At 40.9% G+C, this 13409-nt stretch overlaps 1 protein-coding gene across 2 annotated transcripts in view; it reads right to left on the bottom strand.

Annotated features, from left to right (window-relative positions):
• Positions 1 to 13409, bottom strand: part of dcc (DCC netrin 1 receptor) — a 1326174-nt gene that overhangs the window by 28869 nt on the left and 1283896 nt on the right. For both annotated transcript variants that reach the window (XM_087994379.1, XM_087994329.1), the window contains exons 24-25: positions 9833 to 10062; positions 3711 to 3827 (exon numbers count right to left, since the gene is read on the bottom strand). In XM_087994379.1, the coding sequence (XP_087850505.1) occupies positions 3711 to 3827; positions 9833 to 10062 (347 nt within the window). The remainder of the gene's footprint in view (positions 1 to 3710; positions 3828 to 9832; positions 10063 to 13409) is intronic.

Raw genomic sequence — 13409 nt, forward strand, 5'->3', positions numbered from 1 at the left:
TTTTCTACACTGGGCACAATTGACAATCAGGTGCAATTGCCAAAATTGTGCCAGTTTTCTGAATTGTTGTCATGAATCAAACTTTCACTCAACCTCATTTACTTTATCACAGATATAAAAGATACAATTTTCCCTTCCCTGGAGTTAGCAAGGAAGACAAATGAAACAACAAAGAACTATGGATGCTGAAAATCTGAAACAAAAGAACATAAATTGTGAGATAAACCCAGCAGGTCTGGCATCATCTGTGGAGAGAAAGCAGAGTTTTGGATCTAGTGACCCTTCTTCAGAACTACTGTTGTCCACAGATAGTCCCAGACCTGCTGAGTTTCTCAGGCAATTTGATATGATTTCACAAGTTGGTAATGGAGAGAGAACCTTTATTGTTCCCTCAGTAGTTAAGCACCAGGCAAGAAGGTCTGTGATATACATAAATGATCTGGAAGAGGGCAATGTTGGTATGATCAGCAAGTTTGCAGATGACACGAAGATTGGTGGAGTAGCAGAAAGCATAAGGGACTGTCAAAGATTACAGGAGGATACAGATAGACTGGAGAGTTGGGCGGAAAAGTGGCAGATGGATTTCAATCCAGACAAATGTGAGGTGATGCATTTAGGCAACTCTAATTCTAGAGCGAATTGTACAGTGAATGGAAGAACCTTGGGAAAAGTTGATGGGCAGAGAGATCTGGGAGTGCAGGTCCATTGTACCCTGAAGGTTGCTGCACAGGTGGATAGAGTGGTCAAGAAGGCATAGAGTATGCTTGCCTTTTTTGGATGGGGTATTGAGTATAAGAGCTGGCAAGTCATGTTAAAATTGTACAAGACATTGGTTCGGCCACATTTCGAATACTGTGTACAGTTCTGGTCGCCACATTACCAAAAGGATGTGGATGCTTTAGAAAGGATGCAGAGAAGGTTTACGAGGATGTTGCCTGGTATGGAAGGTGCTCATTATTAAGAAAGATTGAGTAGGTTAGGTTTGTTTTCATTAGAAAAAAGGAGTTTGAGGGGGAACCTGATTGAGGTTTACAAAATCATGAAGGGTATAGACAGGCTGGATAGAGATAAGCTTTTTCCCAGGGTTAAGGATTCAATAACGAGGAGTGAGAGGTGGAAAGTTTAAGGGGGATACACACGGCAAGTACTTCACACAGAGGGTGGTGGGCGTCTGGAATGCGTTGCCAGCAGAGATGGTAGAGGCAGGCATGGTAGATTCATTTAAGATGCGTCTGGATAAATGCATGAGTAGGTGGGGAGCAGAGGGATACAGATTCTTAAGAATTGGGTGACAGGTTTAGACAGTAGATTTGGATAGACTCAGGCTTGGAGGGCCAAAGGGCCTGTTCTTGACTGTAAATTTTCTTTGTTCTTTGTTCTTATTCCCAATCCAGGCCTTTAAGGCCTTTAAGTAGCTAATTAATAGTCAGTTAACGGTCTCAACTCGCCACCACCCTGACTAGCTATATTCCAGGCAAGCAGAAAAACTGGCTAGTTTCTCAAGTAGAAACCAGGGCGACCTGACTGCGAGGATGTGGATTCAATACTTGCCCCAATCTGGGGCCAATCAGGTGCACGGATAGTGTGGCAAGAGTATGGCTATTGAAAGCCTCACACTTGCCTTTGCCTTTGATGCCCTGATCGCTTTTCCTTCCATCTCCAACCCTGCGAGATCCAAATCAAAAACATTTATCTTCTTGCTGTTGGATCCCACACCATTCAGGCCTCAAATGGTGATCTCTAAAATCCAGAATCCACCAGCTACTAAGCTGACTGGGACTCGGTTGTTATTTCTTTCACAACTGACTCTAACGTTTTCCAAAAAAAAGGTATGAAGCTAATTAAGCAATGATTACCATTTTTTTGTTTTCTTCCCTTTTCAAATAAAGGCATAATATCAGCAATCCTCCAGTAGTTTTCAGAATCTAAGGATTCCTGAAGGATTACTAACAGTGCAATCTGTTGGTACATCCGTTAATATCCCAGGATGCAACCCATCAGGTCCTAGAGACTTATTGGTCTTTAAGCCCTGATCGTTTCCCTAGCATTTTTTTCTCTAGTGGTAGTTATTGTATTCTTTTCCTTTCCTCCCTTTGCCTTTTGATTATTTAGCAACATTGAAATGCTATTCGTGTATTTCACAATGAAGACTGATGCAAACTATTTATTCAATTCCTTTGCCACTTCTTGATTCCCCATTATTTTTATCCCAACCTTGGTCTTTAAGGGTCTATGTTCACGTTGGCTTCTATCTTCATTTTTTATATGCTTAAAGAAGCTTTCATGGTCCAACTTGATATAACTTACAAATCTACCCTCAAATGTTATCTTCATTCCAAAATTATAAAAGGCATGGATAGAATGGAATGTCTGAGTCAATTATTAGGGGGCATACGTTTGAATGTGAAAGGGCAAAATTTTAAAGGCGATCTGAGAGGCAAGTTTTTTTATGCAGAGTTGCCTGGAATGCGCTGCCAGAGTAGGTGTTGGAAACAGATACAATAGCAGTGTTTAAGAGGCATCCTGACAGAGATATGATAGGGATGGGAATAGAGGGATAGGGACTGTGTCAAAGTGAGCAGATTTTGAGTTTAGAGAGCCATCATGTGTTGGCACAGACCAATGTTCCTGTGTTGTACATCTTCTTAGTTCTTTGTTCTTCCTCTTCTGTTTTGGTCTTTTTTTTTAGTTTTTAAATCTTTCCCAGTGTTCTGGTTTATCACTAATCTTTGGCAGATTGGAATTTTTTTTTCAATTTTCATGTTATCCTTAAATGTCCAGGTTAACCATTTTGATTTATCCCTCTCTTCCTCACTTGGATTTACCTTTGCTGTGAGCTGTAAACTTCCAGATGGATTCAACAGTATTTGTTAATCTTATATATCTCTCATGTTGTTACACTTCTATTCGTATGAGCACCAAGCACTCCTGGAATATATAATTCTGAGCTAGGTATAAAATAAAGTTTCCTCCAGTCTACCCCAAATATGCATCTTGAGATGAGTTCTGTGAAGAATAGTGATTAATTCATGAGACAGTCTTGTTCCCTATACCACTCAGCTTAATCATCCATTTATCATCCACTTTCCAAATGTTCTTGTGTTTGAATGCAACATTACTTGAGTGAAGGTGTATCAGTGGAGTAAAAGCAATTGCTACAGAATATCATCTGATTTAAATTTCAGAAAAAGGTGATGACGGCCTTTTCGAACATTTCCTGCTGTTAAGCTGTAAAGGTCATGATCACTTCATCGTTTGATTTGCTTTGGTTGTTTGATCATGTTGTGATGATTCAGAAAATAACAAGAGCCTGGGACAAAATGCTCATCTGTATTTTCAAATTTAAATTTCTTTCAACCTCAGGGATTTCATTTATCGACCATTATGCAAAGTTCAGCTGAGAGAATGCTTGATTCTTCAGCTGTAAAGTAAGGCAGTCACCGACATTTGGACAAATGCAGTGTCTCATTCTTTTTTTAAAAGCAAAAAAAATTAGCTTCCAGTTCCTTTATCTCCCAATTCCCAGAGGAAGGCACTGCTCCCTCCCCACCCGCCCCCCAGTGATATAAAACATTTAATAAAATAGGCAAAATGTCAGCGCCGGGAGAGTTAGCCCATGGGTTCTGTCTGTCTATTTTATGCGATTCTGCATCATTTTACATTATTTGAGTCTCAAATAGGTGAAATTGCAAAATACCAAAGTTACTCACTTGGATTGGTGGGCTGTGAGTCCATGGGAATCATCAGTTTTGGTCGTGTTCCCCTTCGTGCTCCTAGAGAACGTTCTAGTGTGGACATGCTGCTTTCAACTTCATCAGGATCATGACCTTTGAACAAGATAATCAAATGCTGCTACCATTGAGTTTGTACTGAATTATCTCTAAGATTCAAAATGCTACACTCATATAACAATAACAACTAATTTCTGTGTTAGCTTTGCATGCTAGAAATTCCAATGTTTACACTGAAAGTGGAACCTACCCCACTAAATAGAAAATGCTGCTCTTGTATTCATTCTCTTACGTTAAATCCTAGGATCTCTCCTTTCCACTGCCAAAGTGTAGAACAATTCCTAATGCATATGACCATCATTACTTCAACATAACACTAATAAGTACCAGAGTCCAGAAAGTGTGCTGTCATTATAGATGTAAAACTGAATTTGAAGGAGCAAAATACATCGGTCTTCCTCTTCTTCGTTCTGGATAACCAATCTTTCTCATGGGCTGAACATGCTTTTTCTGCCTTTCTTCCCTTACATCCAGAATGGGTTTGAATGTGACTCTGGATTGGAGGAAGCTGCCCAGAGATACTCAGGGAATCGTAGGTGAAAGTGAGAAATGCAGATGCTGGACTATCAGAGTCAAGATTAGAGTGCTGCTGGAAAAGCACAGCAGGTCAGGCAGTATCCGAGGAGCAGGAAAATTGACGTTTTGGGCAGGAACACTGATTCCTGATTAAGGGCTCCTGCCAAAACGTCAACTTTCTTGCTCCTCGGATGCTGCCTGAGCTGCTGTGCTTTTCCAGCAGCACTCTAATCTTGACTCTGATAGTCCAGCATCTGCAGTCCTCACTTTCGCCTACTCAGGGAATCATGCCAATTATGGTCCAGATGAAACTAGTTATACCTGATGAGTACTGATGTTGGATCCATTATAAGTAAACAGAAATTGAACTACGAGGCTGAGGGTTAGGGTTGGTAGGGTTAGGCTAGATTAGCTCATTGCTGCTCATCCTGATTCTGCAGTCTAAACCTGACAAAGAGACAAGATTTGCAGCCTTTAATCTCCAACTCTATTTCACTCTATTACACTTGACCCCTTATCTGCAAAGTTTGAGATGGACATTAATTCACATCTCCCAATAAAGCAAGTTATTTGGAGGTCAGGCAGCATTAAAATGTTGCTAAGCAACATTCCTCTTTTTATTGAATGACTGTTGCTGGGATAACAGTGAGATATAAAAGACAGGATAAAATTCTCCAATAGTGAGATATCTAACTCTAACCATTTGGTATCTGTATTCCCAGCTTTAAAACTAGTGAGAGATATCAGTTAAATAGACACGTTAAGAAGTATGCGTCTAATCTGAAGGCCACCATTTTACAGTTTTCAGAGACAAATGGATAGAGATATGGAATTCAATCAGAAAAAACACTGATAAAAATACCAGAATGGCATTTATTGAGACAAAAATGAGTTTATTCAATCACTGCAAATCAATGGCCCTCAGCTACATAGCACAACAACTTCATTGACAGCAAGTCTTGATTCAAGGTGGCTAAAGTTGCAGGAAAACTTTTAAGTTTTCTTTCATAATTATTTTCTTTTAGAACTACTGGTCCTAATATGGATGGAGTGGCAGGTGGTGAGCAAAGCAGCATGTCCGCAGGAAAGAAATACAGAAAAGCCAAGATGTATTGTCAAATTTAAACAAAATTTAACAACAGGCCCTCATTATTCCATTACTCTGTTTCTCAGCCAGTCAAGCTGGCTGGCTGTTGGGCAGAAATTGTCGAAGGTTTTCAATAACTCAACCATCAGCATTACAGCCATCTAGAAAGCTCAAGTAATGCTCTGAAGGCATGAATTCAAATCCCAGCACAGCAGCTGGGGAATTCACATTCAATTGATTCAGCAAATCTGGAATAAAAAGACATATCAGTCATGATGATCATGAAACTACCAGATTATTCGTTGATTATGTTGTGATCTTCTATATGGTACACCCCTCTGAAGAAGCACCAAAAGCAGGAAGGACATAGACTTCAAGGTCCACTACCAAATATGACTTGGTAGCACCACTACTGTCCATGTAGACCAAGTCCTGCAGGACATACTTGTCAGACTGTTTCAAAACCAACAAGAGGGAATTTAAACTATTTAGTTCTCATCGATTTATCCACTGCAGAGACATTTACTCATGACAGTTTTGGGAGAAGTCACCAATGACAAATCCCCATGGAGATGCAATTCAGTCTTCTCTCTGAGGCCTCCCCCCCCCCCATTACATTATGCACTCAATGTCCAGCAGCTCAAAACTAAACATGTGCTGTGGTGTTGTGAGATATCAGTCACATGACTTTATTCAACCAAGACAGGTTAATGGGAATCAGGCTATCCAGCATTTGGAGTTATGCCCAGCACAATGGAAATGGTTGTTATTGTTCTTGTTCTTGGAGGCAAATCATTTCAACCCTAGGGAATTTCTGTAGGAAGTCCTTGGAGTAGTGCCCAAGGCCCACCCACCACCATCCATTTTTAACTGCTTCATTATTGGCCTTTCCTCCATACATGATTAGAAGTGAAGATGTTTGCAAATGATTGCACAATGCTTGGTACTATTCATGACTTTTCAGCTACTGAAGACGTTTGTGCCTGCATGAAGCAAGACCTGGACAACATTTGAGCTCGGGCTGACAACCAGTAAGTCTCATAATGTTGAGCTATGAATACTAGAGAGAATGTAACCATCCCTCCTTGATGATCAATGGCATTACCATTACTAACTCTCCCATCAGCAATATCCCTACGTTTACATTGAGAAGAAACTCTACTCTGTCAGCCATATAAATACTGTTTACAAGAGCAAATCATAAACTGGGAATTCAGTAACTCACCACTTGATTCGCCAAAGCCTTGCCACGATCTACAAAGCACAACTAAGGAGTGTGTTAGAATATTTTCCACTTGCCTGGATAGGTGCAGACCACTCAAGAAGCCGGACACCTTGACAACATTACCCATTTGATCTCATCCATCATCTTAAAAACCCTGTCCCTCCATCATTGGCAGCAGTGTGTACCATATACAAGATGGGCTGTAATAACTCACTAAAGCTCCTTCAACAGCTCCATGGTGCCCTGGCTTCACTTCTCTTGCACAATGTCCAGGCCAACTTAGCTTGTTGCAACAGAGGCTCCTGAAGGTAGCCAGTCTCTGAAGACTAGCCGTAAACTGTGCTGAAAGATAAGTGGATTGGTTCTCCCACGATTGGCTTTGAGCAGAATAGTTCTGACACAAGTGAGATGTTCTGGGCCACAATAAAATATAGTATCTAAAATAGAAACAAAGAAGACAGAAGCAGGAACAGGCCATATGACTCCTCGAGCCTGCTCAATATGATCACTATGATAGGGCAGCACAGTAAATCAGTGGTTATCACTGCTACCTCACAGCGCCAGGGACTTGGGTTCAATTCTACCTATGGGCGACTGTCTCTGTGGAGTTTGCACTTTCTCCATGGATCTGTATGGGTTTCCTCCAGGTGTTCCAGTTTCCCCGCACAGTCCAAAGAGGTGCAGGTTAGGTGGATTGGCCATGCTAAATTGCCCAAAGTATCCAGGGATGTATAGCCTTAATGGGTTAGCTGCAGAGCTGCAGGTTATGAATGGGATGCTTTTCTGAGGATTGGCGTGGACTTGTTGGACTGAGTGGCCTGTTTCCACACTGTAGGGATTCAATGACCATGGTTGATCATTAAGCTCAGTATCTGAATTCCACCATATCCCTGATCCCTTTAGCCACAGAGCTATAACTACCTCCTTCGCGAAAACACTTAATGTTTTAGTCTCAGTTACTTTCTATGGCAGTGAATTCCACAGGCTCACCTTTCTCTGGGAGAAGAAATTTCTCCTCATCTCAGTCTTAAAAGGTTTACACCTTATCTTTAAACTATGACCCCTGGTTCTGAACTCCTCCACCATTGGAAACATTCTTCCTGTATCTAACCTGTCTAATCCGATAAGAAGTTTATAACTATTTATGAGATGCCTCCTCATTCTTCTAACTACTGTGAATATATTCCTAACTGACTCAATCTCTCCTCATATGTCAATCCTGCCATCTCAGGAATCCCTCATGAGCAAGAACATCCTTCCCCAAATAAGGGAACCAAAACTGCTCACAATATTTTCTGCCTGCTGTACCAGCACCTTCAGTGACTGGTGCATGTGGACACCCAGGTTTTACTGAATATCCCCCTCTCTTAATTTACAGCCATTTAAAAAATAATCTGCCTTCATATTTTTGCCATAATCGAGGATGAGCCCATATTTATCCACATTATACTGCACCTGCCATGCATTTGCCCACTCACTCAGGCTGACCAAATCACACTATGACCATCTCTGCAAATCCTCCTCATAGATAGCCCTTCCATCCAGCTTTGTGTCATCTGCAAATTTTGAGGCATACATTTATTTCCCTCATCTAAATCATTAACATATGTTGTGAATAGCTGGGGTCCTAGTGCAGATCCCTACAGTACCTATTAGTCACTACCTGCCATTCAGAAAAAGACCCATTTACTCCTCCTCTTCATTTTGTGTCTGCCAATCAATTTCTATCCATCTCAAACCCATACAATTTAATTTTACAAAATAATCTCTTAAGTGAGACTTTGTCAAAAGCCGTCTGAAAGTCCAAGGAACCAAAATCACTGGCTATCCCAATCAACTCTATACATACATCCTTGACAAGTTCCAGTAGATTTGTCAAGCATGATTTTCCTTTTGTAAATCCAGGCTGACTGTGTCTGACTCCACCATTATTTTCTAAGGCTCTATTATATAATTCTATGGACTCCACCACCTTCCTTACTATTGATATCAGACTCACTGCCAAACCTGCTAAGCTTTTCCAGAAATGTCTATTTGTTAGATTAGATTTCCTACAGTGTGGAAACAGATCCTTTGGCCAAACAAGTCCACACCGACCCTCGAAAGAGTAGCCCACCCAGACCCATTTCCCTCTGACTGATGAACCTAACACTATGAGCAATGTAGCATGACCAATTCACCTGACCTGCACATCTTTGGACTGTGGGAGGAAATGGGAGCATCCAGAGGAAACCCAAGCAGGCATGGAGAGAATGTGCACACTCCACACAGACAGTCACCCGAGGCTGGAATTGAACCTGGGACTCTGGGGCAGCAGTGCTAACCACTGAGCTACTGTGCCACCCTAAAGTACTGACTCCGCCGGGACTTTAGGGACTTTTGTTGCCATCCTTACCTGGTCTGGTCTGGTCTGGCCTACATGTAACTCAACCTGGTTGACGTTTAACTGCCCAGGGATGGCAAGAAATGTTGATCCAGCTGGTGATGCCCACATCCCATAAATGAAGTTTTAAAAAATAATTCTGAAGGATCTGTTACAGAGTCTAAAGAAGTTTGGAAGATGATCACCGATGCACCCGTTACTTCTAGGGCCATTTTGTTAAATTGCATTATGTTGGTGCTTTTTTTGGAAGCAGGTAGACAAATGGTAAATCTGAACATGAACACTTTTTTTACAATGCTCACACCTCCAAGCTGGTTCGAGACTGGACCCAAGATCTGCACTTCCGGTCACCTGACCAGCTCTCTCAAAAGGCCAGCATTACCAACTACACACATGACACACCGCAGTGTAGTTTGTTGAGTTCTGATGATTTGTCAGCCTTCCATCCCACCACTTTCTCCAACACCATTTTTCTATGAACAAAGATTTGCTTCAGCTCCTCCCTCTCACTAAACCCTGTGTTCCCCATTCTGACTTCAATAATTAAATACGAGGGACAGTTTTACTAAGAAGGATATTTAATGAGTGTACTCTTGCCCACCAGATGTGCATGTCAGAGAACCATATTATGGATGGAAAAATTATGAAAAGGTGACAGGAATTTGCAAAATGTGAGTCTCCAAACTGAGACTGTACATTCGTAAAATAAGCATGGTAGTAAGTACTTCACTGCAGACCTCACTGTCTCCAAGCATGGTAGTAACCTGTGCAAAGAGTTTAGACTAGTAAGTATAGTATCTTCTATAACCTTTAATTGCGCAGCGTCTTACCTGAATGTGAGCCACTTTTACTAGTTAGCTGGTTCTCTGAGTGGCTGTGACTGACAGGAGTTATATCCTGGCAGCTTTGTTGCATGGGTGAATCTCTCACAGATGGATCTGTGCCCGAGGGCTTCTCTATATTTTTCATCTCCATTTCTTCATGGTGTATCCAGAGGTCTGGTGGCCTCAAGTCTTTTTGACTGCCCTTCCGTTTGCCACCACTGTGAGCTGCCCGCTTTCTGTGATGGGAAAGTAATAAATTGAGGATAAGGACACAGTGATGCTTTAATTTTACTTTTTGACCATTCAGCTTTGAGTTTTGAGAAATTAATGAGGCTTGATCAATGTATGTGTCCAAACCTGAATTTTTGAACTTGGAGAAAAAAAACCTATGTCCTTCTAAATGTAGCAGATCTACCCTTATACATGCAATTAGAGGCTACTTACTATTGGCACAGTTAATTTGGTAACCTACGATTATTACTAATTATTCCAATTGGAACAGTGAAAAGTAATGGGCAAAACAAGAGTACAATAATTTTATTCCAATTGTCTCTTCTCTTCTGCTGAAGTATGGTTCATTGGGAGCAGCAGCTTCCAGTACATAATTCTCGAGATTTTTCCTGGGTTGTTCCTATATCACCTCCTGTATACATGCAAACCAGTCAGTAACACTCATCGGTATCATTCCTATTTGAATGGGAAATCTGAGGCTGACCTATATTAGAAACACTGATAGCAATTGTAACATTCGAGCAAAAAGTGCCCTGCAAATCAGGATCTGAGATTTTCTAAACTCATCTACTCCTCAAGGCACCCCTAACATCTTCTTCACTCCGTGCAGTGCCATTAACACTGGGAACATAAAATGCAGAGTGATCATGCCTCTATGGCATGTACAGTATATCCTATTTTAGGGATGGACATCAAAACTACTCACATTATTCCAAGTGCAGTCTCAGCCAGGCCCTGTACAACAGCATTATGATATTCCTAATACTAAACAAATTCTCTTGCAATGAAGGTCCTTCTACCAGCTGCCATCCAAACCTTTGCACCTATCTGTCTACTTGAATTGACTGGCGCACATAGACACCCGTACGGTCCTGTCAAGAAACTCTTAATTAATCTCAATACTTAGCCCCACCCTCTCTTCTTTAACTTTGCCCATTAACCTCTTATCATGGACCTTTACAAAAGGCTTCTGAAAATCTAAATACTTTATGTTTTCTACTGGTTTCATCCTCAAAACACTCCGATAGATTTATTAAGCATTATTTCATAAACCTGTGCTGGTTTTGACCAGTCTCATTAGTGCTTTCCCAATGTTCTGTTACCACAGTTTCTAATGCAGATTCTAGCATTTTCCCCATTACTGATGCTAGGTGTTTTGACAGGTATGGTTTCAGTGGCAAGCCCTAAACTTCAGAATGGCCACACTAAACTTGTTCACATCTTTTTTCAATTAAAGATGTGCTGTAAAACGTTTTTAGTCGTTGGTCCTAGTATGCCTCTCATTTGTTTGGTGTTAAATATTACTTGATAATTCCTCCAGTGAAGTGCTTTGGACTATTTTACTTCATTATCAGTGCTAAATAAATGCAAGTTGTTGCTTTTGTCTTTAGGCATCGGAAATGACCATAACAATGAAAGGGAGAGTGCTATTGTTATGTTAAATCCATCCTGCTTTTGTTCTCTTTGATATTGCTATTATTTTTATTCATTTTTATATATGTATGGAGGATAGAAGGTCTAAGTCGAGTAACAGAAAATGAAAAAAGCGAATAAAAGAATTTGAAAAATAGTCATGAAAAATACTATGCACAAGATATGAAAAAAAAGTATATTTTAATAAATGCATATATTTTCAGCACATCAATCAAATGCTGTCAACAGATATGAGCTGAATTCTAGTAAAATTAAATTCTCACTTGGGAATGCTGTACATAACCCATATTACTTTGGCAATTACAAAGAGAGTTTTCAGATCCCTTGGTTCAACATAACATTGAAAGAGAAAGCTTTACTATTTGCTTCCCCAGTGCCCTTTCCACCCACCCACTGATAGATCTGTTGCTATGCCTAAAAAAAATTACATCAGAGATCTGCAGCTGTGAGGTGTCTCCACTGTTCAACCAGATCTTATTATATCCTGTCCCATTTGAATAAGCCCTGTAAACTACTTATGATACAGTCACAGTATCAAAAATAATAACCAAGGAATTGTAGCTCACTATAGGTTAGCACAATATGGTAATCAAGACTGGTTTCAGTCCTAGTTTCAGGATGGAAGTCTCTTCTATCAGTTTGCTATAAATATCTTACAGAAAGCAGGATTTTGCTGTTTCAACCTTGTGGACATAAAACTATCACAAGATATGATCCGCAAATTGACAATCTCGCTCAGAAAGGTCACAGTGATTTGTTATTCGCCAAGGTTTCAAATTCGTAGTGGTACAATAGGATGTCCTTTTCTGATCATGAGATTAAGGCATAAGGTTAAGCCAAATGCTACTCTGCAATAGGCTGTCCTGGACTTGACCAAGACTCCTTGATGCTGGCATCACTATATGAAATATATAGTAGAGTGCTTATTTCCCTGTTAACTGATATCCTTCACCTTGGTGAACACAAAACACAATCCAATAACATTATACAACCTTTGGCAGCTCACCAGCACCTTCTACAGGGCAATTCGCAATGAGCAAGAAATGCTTGCATTTGCAGTGTTAATCACATTCCAGCAGTCAGTCCTACAGTATGGACAAATATCTATAGTTGCCTAAACAATCACATCTACCAGACTCTCCTTAAATAATATTCAAGAACCTTGGTCAATTATTCCTGACATAACAGGGCCACAGCTAAACAGTTTTCAGCTGAAACAAAGGCATGTAACCTTGCAAACAAAGGCAAGAGTGTGTTAGATAGGATGAGATTGGTGTGGAGCATATATGTTGACAGGCTCAATGGGCCATTACAGTGCTAAACTTTCTATGCAGTAACTTTACCATCACCATGAATGAAAAAAGCAAAATCAATCCAAAATGGGAATTCAACCCTAGTCTGCCACCTCAAAACGCTTCAACCCCAGGGCATCAATGTGGATTTCACCAGTTTCCTCATTTCCCCTGTCCCCACCTTACCCCAGTTCCAACCTTCCAGCTCAGCACCGTCCTCATGACCTGTCTTACCTGCCAATCTCCCTTCCCATCCATCCGCTCCACCCTCCTCTCTGAGCTATCACCTTTATCTCCACTTTCATCCACCTATTGCACTCTCAGCTACCTTCTCCCCAGCCCCACCCCACTCCCATTTATCTCTCCACCCTGGAGGCTCCCAGCCTCATTCCTGATGAAGGGCTTTTGTCCAAAATGTCAATTTCCCTGCTCCTCGGATGCTGCCTGACCTTCAATGCTTTTCCAGCACCACTTTAATCTTGACTCTGATCTCCAGCAGTTGCAGTCCTCGCTTTCGCCTGGATGGCTGAGTCACTCTCCTAACAGTCAGTTCACATTCATTGAGGTGCCAAGTGACCTCCCTAAGAAGTTACAATGAAGTGAAATAAGACAAATTAGGCAATAAA

The sequence above is a fragment of the Chiloscyllium plagiosum genome, unplaced genomic scaffold (assembly GCF_037043375.1).
Source record: "Chiloscyllium plagiosum isolate Xiang-an unplaced genomic scaffold, Cpla_swu_hap1 HiC_scaffold_1, whole genome shotgun sequence".
Taxonomy (NCBI): domain Eukaryota; kingdom Metazoa; phylum Chordata; class Chondrichthyes; order Orectolobiformes; family Hemiscylliidae; genus Chiloscyllium; species Chiloscyllium plagiosum.